At 27.2% G+C, this 19,859-nt stretch overlaps 2 protein-coding genes across 5 annotated transcripts; one reads left to right on the top strand and one right to left on the bottom strand.

The window, feature by feature from the left end:
- Positions 1–480: 480 nt before the first annotated feature.
- Cmpk (cytidine/uridine monophosphate kinase Dak1) lies at positions 481–1,533 on the bottom strand. The gene is made up of 2 exons (XM_015520688.2): positions 995–1,533; positions 481–901 (listed from the first exon to the last, which is right to left on the bottom strand). The coding sequence occupies exons 1-2, from the start codon at positions 1,394–1,396 to the stop codon at positions 686–688; spliced, it is 618 nt and encodes a 205-aa protein (XP_015376174.2). The 5' UTR covers positions 1,397–1,533; the 3' UTR covers positions 481–685.
- A 4,565-nt stretch (positions 1,534–6,098) lies between these two features.
- Positions 6,099–17,787, top strand: LOC107170547 (protein FAM135A). Of its 4 annotated transcripts, none has more exons than XM_015520696.2 (18): positions 6,099–6,367; positions 7,191–7,294; positions 8,408–8,490; positions 11,578–11,732; positions 11,796–12,019; positions 12,111–12,140; positions 12,213–12,309; positions 12,402–12,641; positions 12,761–12,913; positions 14,174–14,423; positions 14,506–14,655; positions 14,940–15,647; positions 15,713–16,103; positions 16,166–16,333; positions 16,431–16,632; positions 16,695–16,950; positions 17,084–17,311; positions 17,397–17,787. In XM_015520696.2, exons 2-18 carry the CDS (start codon positions 7,218–7,220, stop codon positions 17,600–17,602), a joined length of 3,618 nt encoding a protein of 1,205 aa, XP_015376182.1. In that variant the 5' UTR covers positions 6,099–6,367; positions 7,191–7,217; the 3' UTR covers positions 17,603–17,787. The 4 variants fall into 4 exon arrangements, with proteins under 4 accessions (XP_015376182.1, XP_015376180.1, XP_015376183.1 ...); XM_015520694.2 differs by having other exon boundaries at positions 7,152–7,294; XM_015520697.2 differs by having other exon boundaries at positions 7,149–7,294; positions 11,802–12,019.
- Positions 17,788–19,859: the final 2,072 nt, after the last annotated feature.

Below are 19,859 nucleotides of genomic sequence, written 5' to 3'. Positions count from 1 at the left end.
AATTAAATTTATAAGTTTTAAACTTAACGACTAAACTAAAACATACTTTGATTTGTAGAGGAATGTAACTTTTAATTTGTAAATTATAATCATTTTTATACATTTAAATAACTGTTAACAAATAAAATCAAACATCAATATTATAATAATATTGTTGAAGATTAAATAGGTTTACGTTATATTTGTATAGAAAAAAATGATTTAGTTTAATTTTAGAACCATGGGGAAAAATGAAAAATAAAATAAACATCAAGCAATTTTGTTACTTTTTTTTCAATAACTATTTTATTATGAAACTTGATACTTTTAGAGAATCGTTACAAAAACCTTTTAAGAAATTTCTAAGGTATTTTTGTTTTGATACCATTAGTTTATGTAAAATTATGCATGACATCAAATTATCATACATACTTAATAAATAATCAAATTTTAAGGATGAGCAGGTTAATGGAAATTTAAAACATTCAATATAATTATAAATAATGTTATATGTTATTGTGTTTTTATTGGATCATTCAATAAATAAATAAAAAACCGATTAAACACTAATCTCAATATCTTCTATCACTGGTATACATATTTTAAAATAATAACTTTTGTTGGGACAGTGCAAGAATAAAAATAATTTAATCTACCATATTTAGGAAATTGTCTAATAAGTTAAATGCAAATTTTGTTTCTCTATTCAAATGTTTTTGAATAATTCAATAATATCGGACCATACATCTTCAACATTTTTTCCAGCTTCAACTCTTTTCACTAAATTTTTCTCTTTAAAATATTCTATGATCGGCATAGAATCATTCACAAATGTAACAATCCTCTTTTTTAGACTTTCTAAATTATCATCAGCACGGCCACTTCCAGCAGCACCTCTTTTCATGCATCGTTCTATGCATACCTATTAAAATAAAATAAAAGTTAATTTTGTCACACATTTTTCAGTAAAACTAGCCTTCTATCTAAACTACTTAATACTGCATATCATACATACATTTTCTGGACAATCTAGAAACAGTACAAATAAAAGATCAACTTTGTCTCCAATTGTGGTATCCCAGCCAATCATATTGTCTTTATTTCGTGGAAATCCATCAATCAGAAATCGATTGGCTGCTGATGCTTCCATCGCATTTTGAATAAGTTGACATGTGATTTCTACTGGGACAATTGTACCATTCTTGATATGAGTGTCAATTAATTCTCCAAACATACTGTCAGGTTTACTACGTTCAGCGCGTAACAGGTCGCCAGCAGACAGGTGAACAAATCCAAATTTGGATACTATGTTGGAACATTGCGTACCCTTACCTGCACCTGGGCCTCCAAGGACGAAAACGACTTGAGGCTTGCTCATTGTGCTGTACAGACGATAAACTGAACGAAAAAATGACATAAAATTAGTGATTATGTCATTCTTTGAATAGGTAATATTTGTTACACAAACAACTTAATTGCGTACTCGAAACTAAATCGATAAATACATATGTAAGTCTCAGGTATTGCTTAATATTGCTAAAATAAATAATTACAAGCTACCTATTTTTTTTTTTAAATTCTGTTTTTGTTGTGGTTTTGACGTCGGTCGTTGATAACCTACTAGCTAATATTGATAAAAAGAAAAACATGATAGTTTTATTGATAAAAAATGATAGGTTATTTTATTTTGTTAAAACGATAGACGGATAGACATATAAATAACGATTTCCGAATGACGATCACGATTTAAGATATATCTTAAATTTAAGGTATATCTTAAATCGTGATGACGATATATGAATAACGTTTCATGATGTAGATAAAATATTAAAATGTATCTATATTGTGTGAACGATTATCGAAGGTATAATAATTATACTAACTGCTGATCACGCTTCACGCTAGTATTAGAAATTAAAATCTATAAATTTATTTTGATGTATCTGATAGAAAAAATCGATATATTTCAATATTTGTATTGTATTTGTCTATAATACAATAAAAATTATTAGTTATTGTCGAAAAGTATTATTTATAGGTACTTCAGTTATCTCAATATCAAGATTTATATCATCATTCATCAAAAATTGTAATTAGTCGTCACTTAAATGAGTTAAATGTAAATCTATAAAATGATAGGTATATTACAATATTGATTTTTCAATTAGGTACCTACTTGTTATTAGAATATAGATGATAGTACTATTTATTATTTAAAAATTTGAAACTTAAAAATATTGCCAAACCTTAACTATATAGTCCTATACTCCATACGAAGATATGAATATGTGAATATGACACATGATAGCTGGTTACAGGCAGCGGCGTAGTCAGGATTTTTTTCGGGGGGGCTGATCAATTTTTTACCCAGCGGTGCATTAAATACCTACTAGCACGGCCGAAGCTATAGAAAACTAACAAAATAAAGATGACAATTTAAAATTAGTAAAATACAATTTAAGACTTTTTGAGTGAATATTGTAGAACATTAAAATAAGTTTGTAAATTTTATTAACATTTCGGTGGGGGGGGGGGCTGCAGCCCCCTCAGTCCTTGCCCTGGCTACGCCACTGGTTACAGGTACCACTCAAATACCTGACCCTGTACCCCATACCCATATATTAATCATATTATATTATGTTCTCCTTATTTTCTCCACTATTCGAGTTTTATGACTTCATTTAAAATAAGTAGTAAGTATAGATATATTATTACACACCCTCTTGCCGCCTATAACATCACTAGAGATAACTGACAATAAGAGTCCAAAATAAAAAGTTGATGAAAAAATAATTTAATTAAAAATCGTGCCTTAATGATGAGTTTTGTACTTTGTGGTGTCACTGGACGCTACCTTCTCTCAAACATAACACGTCAACTTTTAGCATAATTTTTACTTACTGTATAGTATCTAATATAATTTATCATGGATAGAAGACAGATTTTAATTATATTGTTTTATAATAAAAGCATGAGTATAATATATATATATAACGAATATATTAACACGGATTACAGACACGCATAATGAATTTACATTTGGTATAAACTATACAGTTTTATATATACTTCTGCCCCTTTACAAAAAAAAAAAAAAAAAAATGGGCTATTTATGACTATAATTATTATAATAGTTTTTGGCAAAAATGTATTCATCCTACCATTTACTATAACTTTTTATAACAGGCTAGCCGCCAGAATTTTTTCCGTGTATAAGTGTTTAAGACAGGTATATATATATATTAGAAGAGCAAACTTAATTTTTAACTTGTTAAAGCCAAATTGTAAAACTTTATTGTATTTTATTTATGTATTTTTAATTAACAAAAAATTTCTGCGGCAACACGGGCCATTGATAAACAATAATAACCTAAGTAGACTAGCTATATTCTAGTGATTAAGAAGTTTAATAATTTAATATATATTTTTTTTAAGTTTCATTATTTTTATTTCAATATAATAAATCTCTGCCTTGTCAGGGCTAACTGAAATTATTGGGTATATAATAAGTTCTTGATGAGTGTTTTTTTTATGAAAATACTGCTGTAAAATTTGTTATGCATTTAGTTTCCTAGTGAATGGTTTTTAAATTACAATCTATGTGTAGAGTAACTACCTACATGGTAATACCAAATTACCAACTGTCTTAATGGACTTAATGTCTTATACGCTGACCACTTCCTGATGTACCTACACTTAATAACATATACCTACAAATCAAATATATCACTTTATTAATTTTTGTTCTATCAATCAAGCATCAAGTATTTATTTTTCAGCCTTACTAGATACTTTTAATTGTTTAAACTATTGCTTTTAAGCAGAACAAAAAAAATATTGTGTATAAACTATAAATGCATTTGTATTTATTTTTCAATAATTATTAAACTCTCAAATAAATATGAACAATATTGCATCGTATGAATTAAATTTTTCGATTATTTTCGAATTTAAATGAGCAATGATTGTTCCATCATTAAATTATTTGATAAATTATCAAGTGGCATATTATCATTTTAATCGATTTTTCCCTAAAATCAGTAAAATATAAAAAATATAAAAGCAGAAAGTTCTTATAAGTCTTGATAAGTAGAAAATCTCAATACATCGAATTTTTCTTGTCTCTTGAAGTATTTTTAAGTTTTATTTGAGGTATAAAACTTCAAAAATACTTCAGACTTCAGTCAAATTTTTTTTTATTTTTTTTATGATTTGGGAACGACTGTATAATAATATACGTATATTATGATACCGCCCAATACGTGAAAAATGTAATTACTCGTATATAGAAATTTAACAAAATTTGCATATAAACTATGTGAAAAAAGCTAAATATTAAAATTTAAAAAAATAAATAAAAATTATTTAAACTCCTAGTATTATGAAACAAATTTCTCTATTATTAGGTACTGAGCTATGTTTAAATGATTATTGAAAAACGTGAAAAGATTTGAAAACTCATAATTCCGTGGATGCATAATGTGCGATTATTTTATCTTCTAAAGGTGCAGGCCCCAAAATTAAATACCGATAAGTTATTTCCTCCCTCCGCCAACAAAACCATACAACTTTTTTCAACATTTATCATAATATTAAATGGATGAGGTCAGTAGTATATATATCGCCAAATTTGAACTTAAAAATACCTTCAAAAAATGTATGCATAAATAATAATAAATATTTTTAGGTTAACATAAAAAAAACTTATGAATTAAATCCCTTATATTTCATTTTTAAACTTAAGGTAATAAAATGAAAAATTGCATGAAAGTATAACACAGTTAGCGACAATTCGCGAATTTGATGATTTTTTTCAAGTTTATTAATTAATATTTTTATTGCTATTAGAACAACTTTTGATGAATATCGTTATGATCTGTCAAATCGACTTAGACCTAAATCGGTTAAAAATGTTCAAGCTTTTTCGCCGAACATAATTTTACTAACATTTATGGAAAAAAATAAAATTTTGAATGGCTATAAAAATAGTACAAAAGGGTTAAAATAGTTTTCTAGAAAATTATAATATCTATAAATAGTTGGAAAAAGTGTTAAGTATCTACAGCTATTTGTTTTTGAATAATGGAAAAAAAATAACGAAATCGATCTTGTCGATTTTATGATTTTATGTGTTGTGCTGTTGATATTACCATTTCCCCTATTTTGTAGTTTATCCTGATTAGATTCTAACATATTTTTTTTTAATATACTAGGCATTTTAAGAAAAAAATATGGTACTAGAAGCATAAAAGATTTTAAAAAAAGGTTGGTAAAAGAAAGGTTGAAAATTAAATTATTTAGTAATTTTTATTTACCGTATCATTCAAAATCTTTGAATTATAAAAACTTTTAGAATTGATTCTTGGAACCATAATTTGCAATTAACATAAATGTTTATATTCATATTTGATAAACAATAAAATTACAACACAGCATAATATTAATATCTATACTCAGTTTTTATTGTTTTGAGGTAATAAAATGGTATGCCGACAATCTAGTCTTGAAATTTAATGCTCATATTATTTAATTCTATAAAAATGTTTATAAAAAGGTAATGCGCTTGACTCTTCTAGTCTTAAAATTAAACTGTTACAATGTTTAAACACTCATTAAACTAAATACCTTCGTTAAAGAAACATAGAATTAATCAACTTTTGATTTTTTTTGTAACCTACAGTAGGCTGTAAAGTGTAAGTATAAAGGAATCCAATTTAGGTAGGTCGTAGGTATACATATAAGTAATAGGTAATAAGTGGATAACTATAAAAGTTATAATTTAGAACTGATTAACCGAACAATTTTGTATGTATAGTTAAGATTACTTTCATTTTCCTCTATATAGGTACAAAGTTGCTCGTAGTAAAATTATTATGAGATAAGATTATGTAATAAGATATTAAAATATATGAAAAATTGCAAACTACACAGCTAAAGAGGTGTATGGGGTGTGTACCGAACTGACCTTTTTTTTTTATAGGTTTGCTCTTTATAAACCATCAGACACTAGCAATCGCCTGCGTGTGCGTGTTGTCAGGGTAACACCCGTAAAGTCGCTTTCAGTGGTCAAAGCGCTGTCTAGTGGCCGTCCCTGAATACCAACAAGCTTTGCATTTGAGTCCAATCGGTGGTCTGGCCGGGATAAATATGGGTCAAACGCACGTTCTACAAAAAGTTCCGGATAAAAAGTGAATAACTTATATAATAATTATACATAAACTAAACACTTATATAATAATTAAAAAATATATACATTTATTTATCGGTTTTTATTATTCATATTATAGTACCCAAGTGCGACATTTGTGAATTTTTTCAATAGTAATTTTTATTATCTTTGTGTTCAACTACAGTGATTGTAAAATACGTGAACAAAACACTATCAAAGGTAGTACTAAAATTCAATGCATCAACGTATTACGCGTAAAATCTATCCATGAGAATAACTGCGAGTCTGCCTATTCGTTTCCTCTGACCTATATAATATTTAAACTCAGCAAAATAGCAGTTAAAAGATTGATTCGTCGAATAGATTATAATGATTATATGATCTTAATCTTTAAAAATCAAATTAAAAATAACATAATTTATCCTTTTTGATAAATTATCTGAATAATTATACTATATAATTTAAGATTAGATTAAAACTTATAACAATACTTTTATTTTTATGCTGATCCAATCTAACTTAATTTCTTTTTTTATTTAATCAAATCTATACAATTTGTATAACTTGTCTTCATATTAGAAAAAAAAACAATTGTATAAGATCGATATGTTCTTATTTAATATTTGTATAGAGAAGTATTTCAATTTTCAAGTATTGGTGCATTTGTGATTTAATTTTAAATTATCATTATACATAAGAAATACAAATCACCTTTAAATACCTACTATTACTCTTAACTATGAATTAATAGTTGAAAGTTATATAAATAACAATGCTATGACAAGTCAAAAATTTAGTATTAAATTATGTTTGGCATAGTCTGATAGTTACCAATATTATTTAATTATTATAATTTATATTAGTTTTGTATAAAAAGAGTATTTTTTCAGTTAAATAACCATCGACGTTATATAGATGAATTGTAAAAATAATTTTCGTTAGGAATATTTTGGTCAGACGACATGTAAATAACACTGCTATATAAATATGTGTTTTTCAGTAGAATACTAAGAATTTATTTATTTTATGACTATGAAATGAGTCCGAAGATAGAACTTATGTTGTTATTATGAGTGAACTTCAAGCAACTGTAGAATTTGCTGTCGAGTACTGCAAGTTTTATAACATAGATCTATTTCAAAGAGGGTAAGTTTACACCACTTATTTACGCACGAAATAAATAACATGTTTTAATTTGATTTTTATTATTATTCTAACAATGTAACTGTACTTAAAAATTGTATTATGATATAAATACCAACGAATGGTTGTGTAATAAATAGTTGCACAGCAAAAAATAAATCGATATACATATATATGATATTAAAATGTAGTTTGAATAGAGCGTAGATTATCCGAGCATATGAAAAAAGTAATATTGAATTCAATACCAAAAGCTTAGATTCTATATAATAATCTATATACTCTATACTTTATAGGTATGGTATGACTTAAGTTCAAAGTGTAGATTATTATAGGGATATTGAATATTACACATTATATAGGTATATCATTATTTAAAAAAATAAATAATAATTTAAGTCTAAAATCTAAAAAGTAAATATTTATATACTATACCTACTACTCAAGTAGGCATACCTATAGTATATAAATTGAATCGAACTTGTAATTATTTACTTATTACAAATAGGTACAGTTTTTTATTAAACCCTTACGGCTTACAAAAGGCAACTAATCAAATACTATAATATATATATACTGATGTTTTTATGTATATACATTGATTAAAGGCTTAAACGTTTATGAAATATTTAATATAAATCAAAATTAATCAAACTATTTTAAACTTGGGGGTTCTTCCTTTGTCATAACGCTTACTAACACCTAATATTTTTCCAACCCCTTATAAAATAATTTTTATATTTCCATAATTAAAATATTTTACCTAAATACTTTTGAGTATTGATACTATCGGTTTCATGTTACAATTAAAATTAATGACTTAATATATAAGTAATAATTATAATCAATAATTTTAATATGTAATATTCAATACATCAATACACAACATTAAACAACATAACAAAAACTGAAAAACTGAAGTTACCTTGGTCTACCAGCAAGGAATCCACTCTATATTTATTTACTCTTTTTCTAACGTCGCGCGTCGAGCCAAGTTTAAAATTAGCCTTGTAAGGTCAATGACAGCTAACAGATGTAAACATACTATCACCATACTGCACGTGTAACATACAATTGATTTTATGAATTATTAAGATAGATATTTGTATTTTATAGATTATATCGTATTCGAACTGAACTTAAAGTTTCTCCTAAGCTCTCTGTTCAAGTGGAAGTCAGTTTAAAAAAGCATCAACAAAGTAAGTACATGGTTTTAAAAAAATAATTGATGAAATACAGTAACGTATGTATACGTATTGCGTATTTGCATGTTATAATGTTTAAGTAGTATAGATATAGCAATAAAGGTACATGTTTTGATTCTGCTTTTAACCCGCCGCCATAACGCAAGATGTATACATTATAATTATGAGCCATTAGATATAAATTGGAAAGAAATGACAAATGATTGCAATGGAAAAACAATGCTGTGCAGAACTTAGTTAGCTATAATCTATATCTCAGTTATTAACTTACATTTATTAATACTTACGAATTACGATTGCTGATAATTTTTACTTTTTAATTCTTATGTTTAAATAAATTACATGATAATTATTGGCACCTATATTGAAAACATTTGGAAATTCTCTACATATTTTTATGAAGGGATTAGGGAAAATGATTAGTACCTATAGTGTCTGATAATTATACTAATTAATAATCTATCTAATGAATTTAATATTCTTAAAATTACAAGCAAAAAACTAAATTTAAAAATCTAGGGAACTCGCTCAGTGTACTTAGTCATTTAGTGGGTTCCTTCTTATAAAAGTCCAAGCTCATCAATTTTAATCAACAATATAAAAACTAAAAATTAAAATGCCTATTCAATTTTTCATCTATCTATAATATATAGCCATCTACCAATACCAACTACTATTATAGTAACTAGTATACTAGTATGGTAGAATAGTTTGAATGTTTTCGTGGAATAAATAGTCTAAAATAGTATGAATATTTTAAAAATGTTGCTGTGTTTTGAAAACGATAATTTAGAAATAGTGCCATACCTAGTGAAATATTTTAGTTTCTGGGGGCTATTCAGAAATTCGTACGAATAAGATCAGTAGGTATACGAAAATTGTGGTTTTCACATTCACCTAGATAAAATTTATTTCATTCATATAAAAATATAATAGACATTAATCAATAAATATATTTAATCTAGATAAGTTGATTTTTGAACGTGAATTATCCATTAAATTCTTATACGATGTACCTATAATATATATGTTTGTTTATAAATTATTTATGTATATTATATTTAATAATTGAAAATTTGCTAATTTTAATAAATAAATTATTCATTGAATATTAATGATGTCAGTAGAAAACTTTATATTTCCTAACGAATTGTCTAAGAAAAAATTGTATTAATTGTTTTTATTTTCATTGATATTGTGATATATTATGATAATATAAATATATAATATATCAATACTGCTATACTACCCAACTACCCCACAAATGCACAAATATTAAACATTATCATTACCTCTGACACCTCTGTACTTATTAGGTAATCATATTTAAAAACAAAATATTTAGTTAAATTAGTAAAATATATACAATATATTTTTAATGTTATGAAATATACTTCAAAATTCAATAAATATATTTAATTTTTACATGCCATAGTAAGTTCTAAAAATAAAATGTTATATATGAATTTCAGAAATTTCTCCTTAGAAAATTGTTGAATACTACATTTTTGAAATGCTATATCACTATTTCTTAAAAGTATTTAACGTACAATAATTTGGATGACATTGACCCATTGTTCAATGATAATGATAAACTATAATATGAAAATGATTATTAAGCTTGATCATTTGACATCTCATGATGATATATAATATATATATAATCTAACAGTTTATATAATTTGGGATAATGCGTTGGATAAAATATTTATCAATGAATATTTGAAAACGCATTATAAAACTGTTCTTCATTTTTTGCACTTTTTCTGAGTAAAATAATTAAAAACTACTACCTAGATATAGGTATTCTACATTTCAAATATCACATACCTCATATTCTATCACATAACTACCAAATGGAATTAATAGGACGTCGCACCCACATGTGTTGTTTCCGTCTTACACACGTACGACCTACCGAATTTCCGTTCGCTATTTTTAAATGAGTTATGAGCATTTTACAACATTAATATTTTACTTACTCATAACTCGCTTAAAAACTAGAATATCGTAAAAACAGAACGAGAGAAAAAAGACAATGTTCTTACTTAAAAGTTTTATAATAATTGGTCAATTCACTCTAATATCCGGTGTAAGACATAAGCGCCAAAATAAGATAAGAAAAAAAAAGTCGTATCGTACAAAAGTGCCAAAATCGTATCGTTCATAAGCGCCAAAATGGGATAAGAAAAACAAGTCGTATCGTACAAAAGCGTCAGAAATTAAATAACAGAATTCAATTAAAAAAACTCCAAACGCTTTATCTTAATCGACAAAATATGTATTATCTGATTACGATAGATTGTTAAATAGACAGTTGGTGAGCAGTTTGTGTTATAACATATTGTTAGTACCTATTTCGTAATTTCGTCATTTTATTTTTATAAAAAATCAACCAATTTATTAAATGTATAAAATATTGATGTGCATGTATATTATAATTTATTATCGACATTTTATTTTTATAAAAAATCAACCAATTTATTAAATCTATTAAATATTGATGTGCATGTACCTATATCTATATTATAATTTACTATCAACATAATAATATTAATATAATATAATTTTTATAAGATATAGAAATTTTTAAATAACTACCTACTTAATACTTATATAAAATATTAATTTTGGCGCAAATGATAGGTCATTTTTGTACCTTTGGCGCTTATGTCATACAGCCCTAATATCAATACTGAAAGCACCCTATTAATAATAGCGAGTGGGAAATCTGGTATGTCGTACGTGTGTAAGATGGAGACAACACAGGCGGGTGTGCCGTCCTCTTAATTAAAAAATTAACTTTTAAACAACATAAATATTTTTATATTGAATCTATATTTTTATCTATACCTAACCGATAAAATATATTTTATAGAACTATGCTAAAAATGGTTTTTGAGATTTTGTAATATTTATATTTAGTAGTTAACATATTCATTAAAGCCAAAAACAATATTTAACACAGTAACATATTATATCATACTAATTGCTAAATGTTATGTATACATTAATTGGTACTTACTTACCTAGGTATAAATATGAAGAGATAATATTTAGGCATATTCTATACTTTTACAGGACAAGATAATCAAAAATCACCCCAATTATACTACGTCGAAAATGGAGAGGACCTTGGGATCAGTAAGACGTTTCGAATACTTTATCGACATGAAGAAATTATGCTTGACGATATAATATTATTTAAAGCGCACGTGCTTGTAGACAGTCAAAAAGTAAATTAATTTTCAATAATTATTTTTAAATACAATTTATCAGTTTTTTAAATATATATTTAGTTACAGGATAGTCTTGAAAGAGCTGGATTTATTTTAAACGTCGAGTTGTGGTTTGGAGAAAATGGCTCTATGTGCTGCGTCTCCAGCAGAACTCTTCAACTGCATGTCTGCCCAGCGAGAGGATTACATTATCACTTACCAGTACTATTTGACTACTTTCATTTATCAGCTGTAACTTTGACTATACACGCGAGTCTAGTCGCTTTACATCAACCCTATATTAAGTAAAGTTCATTATTCTTTATAAAATAAAGTATCTATTTATTTTTTTATTAAACTTCTTTTATCACATATAATATATTCTGTTATTTTTAGAAAAAGTATACTGAATTATATGCAAAGTTGGTAAGTATTTTTTGTTTATTACTTAGTTTTGTTATTTGATGAAATTATTTCATTATTTTTAAATTTTAATAGTGCTCCTAGAACTGGTAAAACATGGTTAACAAATAATTCAAATCGATTTAATTTTCGACCATCACATTCCATAGAATCGGTATTTTTTGGCAACGCGGTAACTAAAAATATAATACAAATTTTTTATACTTAATAGTACAAAATTCAACTTTTTATGTAGTTAGTATTAATTTATACTGATGTCTATAGAATGGCCAAAACGGGACCACTAAATGTGTCGGAAGCTCAGGGAACAGTAACAATAACAATCATGTCAGTCGTATGCTTAATGCTCGACTTATTCATCGTGAAGTTTGTTCATTGTTATCGGAAGCTTTCGACAATCTTCATTCCACAATTGCTCAATATAATAGAATAATGCCGGTATGGCAACAAGTTGAAACACCTGCAGGCCTTAAAACTGCTGTTACAATTCCTCAAACAAACAAAGTACCTACCTATATTCTGTATTATACTATTATGATAATTATATGATCAATTAAAGATCTAAAATGATATCATAATATATATCAAATAAATTGGATAATAAAAAACATTTTTTTGTTTAGATCCTAGATGAAGATGAATTTCTAGCCTTAGCAAATAGTAGTATAGCTCAGTTATGTGCTCAAAACATATTGCTATGGCATCACTTTTTAGATAATTTTACAAAAAAACAAGCTATAAATCAGCATCTTTCCAAAAAACACCATCAACTTCGTGTAAGCAAATATTATTCCTTTTAATGATTTTTCTCGATGTAAATTTTATGTGTATACACTTCAAACATTAAACCACGAAAAAATATTAATTAATATTTTCTATCCTCTATAATCAACACTAATTTTTAAAATACCATACCTAGCTAGATTGTTAAAATTATTAATTTTTCTGGAGGCTTACTTTGTTATTTGATTATTATTAGTAGTATTAGAATTTTTCTAAGAACATAATATTAATGAATAATGATAATATGATTGTGTATTACACAATATAAATGAGCTACATAGTAATATAGTATATGACTTAAAAAAGTAAAATTGAATAAATATGTTTGTTTAAATTTCAATCAATAATTAATTTATATCATCTACAGAGACTAATACAACGGGGGAAGGATCGGACGTGCTTAGATAATAAAATACGTACCTATATCGTTAATCGTGTACTTATATGTATAGTATAATATGTATATATGATACATATTTGTTATTACTATTTAATCATAATAGGTTTTACTTTAATGGTAGACGGTAGTACATAGAAAATTAGAAAGGTTCCTATATTACTACATTAATTATAGGTACTATTTTAATTGGCTAAATAGAAAAATAAATTGAATTTTATAATTTATAATATATAATGCATTTATAAATTGTAAGGATGCAAAGTGTATTAAATATATAATAATAAGTATACGTTTTATAATTTATTATAATGATTCAGAAATGTGTGTATAAATAATTGATTATTTTTATGTTTAAACAATCTAAAGATTAATTAACTGCAATTCATAAACTACAACTAGCCATTGCTCATTAGGTAATTTGAATTTGGGTGTTTGAATTTTGTGTGAAATTGTCTGAATACATATTTTTTACGAAATCTAACAAATATAAATAAATTACCAAACAACATAGATCTTCAATGTACCATGGTCTTTAAATGCAATAATTAAGGCGAATGGTGCCGGTTTATCAAATTTACCGCAATTCTATAAAATTTGAAAATAATATTTTTATATTTTAGTTGTCATCTTAATTGTAATACTTTTCCACTAATTTACTGCCAGATAGATTTTTAAAGGGGGTTTGGTGATACGGCGTGATACGAGATATGTATAATAAAAGAAATATTATGGCATAGGTACACATAAAAACTATAAAGTAATAAAATACACACTCTTTTCATAAACAGAAATACACATCGGGGCTTCTAGGAAGTCAATGAAAAACTAACATACATACATTGAATTTTAATAGGTAAGGAGATTTTCTGAAGCATTTTTTGTACTAGAAAATCCAAGGCAAAGTGCAGCAGGTTGTTATGATGACCATAATAATTATCAACATTATAGATCAATATCAGAAGCAGCTAGAAGATCTAGATACTTGGCTTCATTGCCCCCTTTACCAGTTCATTGCTCAGCAACAGATGGCGATCCAATTACATTACCTGTAATTTTTGAAGACCAGTACACAAAACTTGGAAGTAATACTAGAAGATCGGATGGTAATTATTAGTGAACGTCGTAGTAATTTCTTATGACTGAAGTGTATATTACCTATTAATTATCATACATTTTTAATTTTAGAATCTTTTATTAATTCGTGTGGCATTCCACTAAATACATTACGACAAACACTCTTACTTAACCAAGATTGTAGCTGTGGGATCGCAGCTATATTAGAATCTAGAAGATGCAGTCAAATGACATCAACTGGAAAATTGCTTAAAGTTAAAGGTAACTTGATGCTAATAAATTTAGATAACTTAATGACCAATTAGTAATATACTCATGGGCGTATCTGAAATAAATTATCGAGGGATGGGGACGACGGGATAGTTTGTGGTAAACTAAAAATCTATTAGGTAAAAAGATACTACTATTACCACATTTAATATCTCAAGCCTCATGGGGCAGTCCCCACAGATTACGCCTATGAATATACCTGTATGTATATGTGTATATCTTTAATCACTTTGTTAATATTGTTATAAATTACCATTTATATTTATATTTTTAAGATACGGATACTGATCAAAAACCAGAGAAACAGCGTATTAAAACTAGACACAGCAAATCATTAGACCAGTTGTTAAGATCAACTGTAATGGATACACCTATGTTGTCATTGCCACTTAGTTTTTCCAGAACTTTCGAAACAAATAATAATGGCAATCCCACCGAAAGATCAACAATACCTAAGCACTCAAAATATAAGAAATTAGATCTTATTCAAAATACTAAAGTTATGACACTACCTCGCCGTCAAAAAGATAATATCAAACCTCCCGAGTTTCGAATACAGCCAAATGGTTATGCCTCTTTACCAATACGAAGAAATGATAGACGATTTTATCGACCTATTCGTAGTGCAGAAAAAATTAACCCGATAGCTGTAAATAAAACTAGATCACCATCGTCGGGTGAGGAATCTCCGATTTCAAAATTGGGCACTAGTGTTAGTGTTCCACTTCAGTTAGAGGCACTAAACACGTCACCAATAATGATGGTTAAATATTCAAACAGTACCACTTCTATACCAGATATAGTAAACGATAAATTGATTTCAACCGTAGCGAATAGTAGTGAGTCAATGCCAGATTTACCGTCAACGGCAGTTACACGATTTTCATCAGTTTCTGACAGTGAAATCACTTCAGAACAAAGTGGATGGGTTTCTAGTCGTCGGTCTTCGATATCTTCATTTTCTGGACAAATTACTCCAAAAGGTCAGTTTTAATCGGCTTCTACATTTATTCAATATAACTGGTTATAATGTTGATTTTATTTTCAGTGGGTGATCAATATAATAAAAAGTATGATATGTACATAGGGAGAGAATTACAAAGAAGGTTGTTAAAATTACTCGAAGAGTCACCAAACAGAAAAATGACTATACCTGAGAAAAAAATCAAATCTTCTAATTGCATTAAACCATCTGGAGCTAATAAATTAACGACCAGTGACCAATTATATGAAGAAGTTCGTTTACCACCGCCTAGACAATTTAGAGATATTCCTCTCCCACCTGAACCTTTTAGAGATACGATACCTCCACCAGATTCAGTCGACAATTTATTATATCATATGTATGAAACCGTCAAAGAAGCTAGATGGAATGATCAACATCGATTAGCGATGAGACAAAAAAAATTTTCAGAAAGTTCCAAAAAACCTATAGCCAGGTATCAAATTCAAATCAATATTCTTATTTCTAATTTAATCATTTAAATATAAATCTAAACAGAACTAAGAAAAACAATATTGAACCTGAGTACTACGAAGACGAATTACACAAAGATATAAAAGCTGACGGTCGAATTCATTCGTATAACAGCGTTGAAGACAATTCAATGTTTCAGAAATATAAGGAACAATTTAAAAAACAAATGAGTTTTACTGGCATTATTTATAGGTAGGTACAGGTACTTAAAATTTAATTTATAGGTAGGTTGTTAGCCATCATTTTTCTATGATTGTTTTTATTGTATTGAAAATGTATGTATTATTAGTGACGCTCATATATTAGCTTCAACATTACCATATTTTCACATCAGCGAAGATCTACGCATGTTTTCACCAGAAGGTGTTCATCTCATAATATGTGTTCATGGTCTGGATGGTAATTCGGCTGATTTACGTTTAGTTAAGACATACATCAAATTAGGTTTGCCTGGAGCTCATCTGGAGTTTCTCATGTCTGAAAGAAACCAAGTAATTTATTTTAAACAAATCAATTGTAATTATTTAAACTAAAACATGGTTGTGAGTTTTAGGGTGATACATTTTCGGACTTTGAACGCATGACTGATCGTTTAGTGAACGAGATTCTTAGTCACATATCCTCGTTCCAACTACCGCATTATCCATCTAGGATAAGCTTTGTTGGTCATTCTCTAGGAACGATCATCATTAGAGCAGCAATTGCTAGACCTCAAATGAAACATTTACTACCGAAAATGCATACGTTTTTATCACTTTCAGGTCCTCATTTAGGAACTTTATACAATACTAGTGGATTAGTGAATATGGGTAAGTAACTAATATTAATCAATAATCATAATTCATAAAGATAAATATATACCTAAATTATATTATGTTTTAATTTTACAATCCACGTAGATAATATAGTTGTCATTTATATGGATGATTTACTTTTTTATAGGTTTATGGTTTATGCAAAAAGTTAAAAAAAGTGGTACTTTACTTCAGCTATCTTTGAAAGATGCTGCAGACATTCGACAGACGTTCCTTTATCAACTAGCTCAAAATTGTCATTTAAGTTATTTTAAGCATGTTCTATTGTTTGGTTCATCTCAAGATAGATATGTTCCACCTCATTCAGCAAGAATTGAGCTCTGCAAAGCCGCTATTAAAGATACATCACCCATTGGTAAAAATATACCTAATATATAAATACCAAATAAATAATTGTAAAATGTTTTATGTCAATTACTAATTTGTGTTCGACACTATAGGATTAGCATATCGAGAAATGGTGAACAATATTTTATGTCCAATAATAAACAAACTGGATGTTACGTTTATCCGTTACGATGTACATCATGCATTGCCAAACACCGCTAACTCATTAATAGGAAGAGCAGCTCATATAGCAGTATTAGATTCGGATTTATTCATTGAAAAATTTCTAGTGGTAACTGGACTTAAATATTTTAGATAGATGTAATGATATTTTATGGTTTTTATGGTCTAGCAAACTGAATTGTAACGTAAGCACTCACAGTATTATTATTTTAATGGACTTACAATTATTATCAAGTTGTTTAAATTAATAATTTCCAAGTTTTTAATTCCTCTCATGAATCTTCCAAAATTATGAAGAAAAATAAATAATAATCCAAGAAATTTATTTGACTTTTTTAAGTAATATAATAGTTATTTAAATTATCAGGGTTCATATTAATACCTGTAAAAGCTATACTATACATTTATTATATTAAAATATTAATATTTTTATTTTTACTTTTAATTAAATTTCAATTTAACATACTTTATAGCAAACAATGTCTTTGTAAAATAAGTAGTAGGTATTCATCAAATCAATGACATATATCAAATTTAACACAAACTAATAACTTAAAATTTTAAATCAAAATATAATTCAAAAATATTTAAATGGTTAATCAGATGATTTTCAATTATAATTCTTCTGAATCATCAAATGAAATCTAAAAATATTTGTTGGTAAATTCATAAAATATAGTTTTAATTGTTAAATCCAAATGTTTTAAAGTTAGATAATCTCAATATCTAACCAAAAATGTACCTAATTGATTTAAATAAAATATAAAACAATTAAAAATTACCATTATATACACAGACATTTTCAAAATATGTCTAGAATGATTATTTTAAGTATTGGTATCTAAGGGAGAAAACCATAATGTTCCATCTTTATCACATTAAATCATATGACATATAATATTATGTTAATGCTCAAAATTACATCATTATTATTAAAATAAATAAAATGTACTTCAATACAATAATGTTTAAGAAGGATAAAAACACAAGGGTCAATTAAACTCAACATTAATTAAAATATATATATTTTAATTAATTAAAAACTATAAAATCACATTGTAAATTGTTTTTATTTTATTATTATAATTTAAGAGTTGTTAAGTAATTTTATAAAAATAAAAATGGAAACACACTTCAATATATTGTATATTATGTATATTTCAGTTAAGTTAAATAAAATAACATTATATCAGTTTAAATTGTTGATATGAATTTTTTTTTTTATACCTAAACAAAAATGTACACTCGGCAACATAGGCCATTAGGTTACATGGGTTATTATATACATCAACATATAAAGTGTTTATATTTTGTTTTGAAGTTCTGCTCTGTGACAAACTTGAAAGTAGCTGAGAGCAAAGATCTGTTGTCACCGAGTGATTCTAATAAATGTTCTTAAATGTTTGAAGCCAATCTTGATTCGAAGTATAATCGGCATTCGGCCATTATGAGTTTAATTGTTAGATCGGTGCCACATGTTGGGGGATCGGTTTTACTCATTAGATGACTAAGAGTGATTTGTATGTGCCCGATCCGTAGTCTAGTTAGGATAACTTTGAACTTTTTAGGAAGATATGTGGGATGTGGCCATATGAACACATCTTGTTCTATTTCCTGGAATTTTGTGCGCACAGAAATCCAGTTTGCCTGCCACATATTGGTACAATGCAATTTTACCATGGGTTTTAAATTTTGTTTAGTTATGAGTTGAATTTCTTTTGCTAAAGTGTTAGTAATTGCATATTTTGCTGCCTTATCGGCATTCTCATTTTTAATGATAGCCGAATTACCAGGTATCCAGCAAAGTCGAACCGTGTTTCCTTTTCCTTTCCGATTTTGAAGCAAATTTTGTACCTGTATGTTTATATTGTTAGTGTTGTGTGCATTTTCATGTTGTTTATCGTACTAGGAGAATCTGATAGAATTGTTGCTTTTGTAATGTTTGAGTCTATGACTAACCTTTGAGAATTGGGGATGATTCAGGAGTGAAAATAGAACTTAGATTTTGTATTAGGCTTTATATTGTTCCAGATTACCGAAGCTCCGACTCCTGCTTGACTTTTTGAGGCATCTGTCACCTGGTAAATAGCTTAATATTTGAAGATGGTGCTGCATATAGATTTTACTGTTTGTGGCGTTTTTTTTACTCATAAATTTATGATGGCAACTATTGAATGAATCCAGGGAGGGGTTGTTGGGGAATGTGAGTGAAGTATACCAGATGTCTTGAGATAGTGATGCTTCAATAGTGTTGATAATTTTTGTAAACTGGGTGTGAAATTTAGATTTGATGATGATGCTAGTTTTGTCTCGTATTTGAGAGCTTTTTACTTCTAGAGGGAAAATTCCTTGTTGATATAAATACTTAAAAACATTACCTTGAAATGTTACAC

Source organism: Diuraphis noxia, unplaced genomic scaffold, assembly GCF_037042655.1.
Source record: "Diuraphis noxia isolate RWA-SAM2 unplaced genomic scaffold, SU_Dnox_SAM2 contig0003, whole genome shotgun sequence".
Classification (NCBI taxonomy): domain Eukaryota; kingdom Metazoa; phylum Arthropoda; class Insecta; order Hemiptera; family Aphididae; genus Diuraphis; species Diuraphis noxia.
This window is presented reverse-complemented; position numbering and strand designations above follow the sequence as displayed.

What these genes read in the sequence shown, in the direction of transcription:
- Cmpk (XM_015520688.2), bottom strand. Translation starts at nt 1,396, where the DNA reads ATGTCATTTTTTCGTTCAGTTTATCGTCTGTACAGCACAATGAGCAAG. An exon ending in TTCTAGATTGTCCAGAAAAT is followed by an intron (nt 902 to 994) that starts GTATGTATGATA and finishes TTATTTTAATAG; the next exon opens with GTATGCATAGAACGATGCAT.
- LOC107170547 (XM_015520696.2), top strand. Translation starts at nt 7,218, where the DNA reads ATGAGTGAACTTCAAGCAACTGTAGAATTTGCTGTCGAGTACTGCAAG. An exon ending in TCCAAAAAACCTATAGCCAG is followed by an intron (nt 16,104 to 16,165) that starts GTATCAAATTCA and finishes AAATCTAAACAG; the next exon opens with AACTAAGAAAAACAATATTG. An exon ending in TTTACTGGCATTATTTATAG is followed by an intron (nt 16,334 to 16,430) that starts GTAGGTACAGGT and finishes ATGTATTATTAG; the next exon opens with TGACGCTCATATATTAGCTT.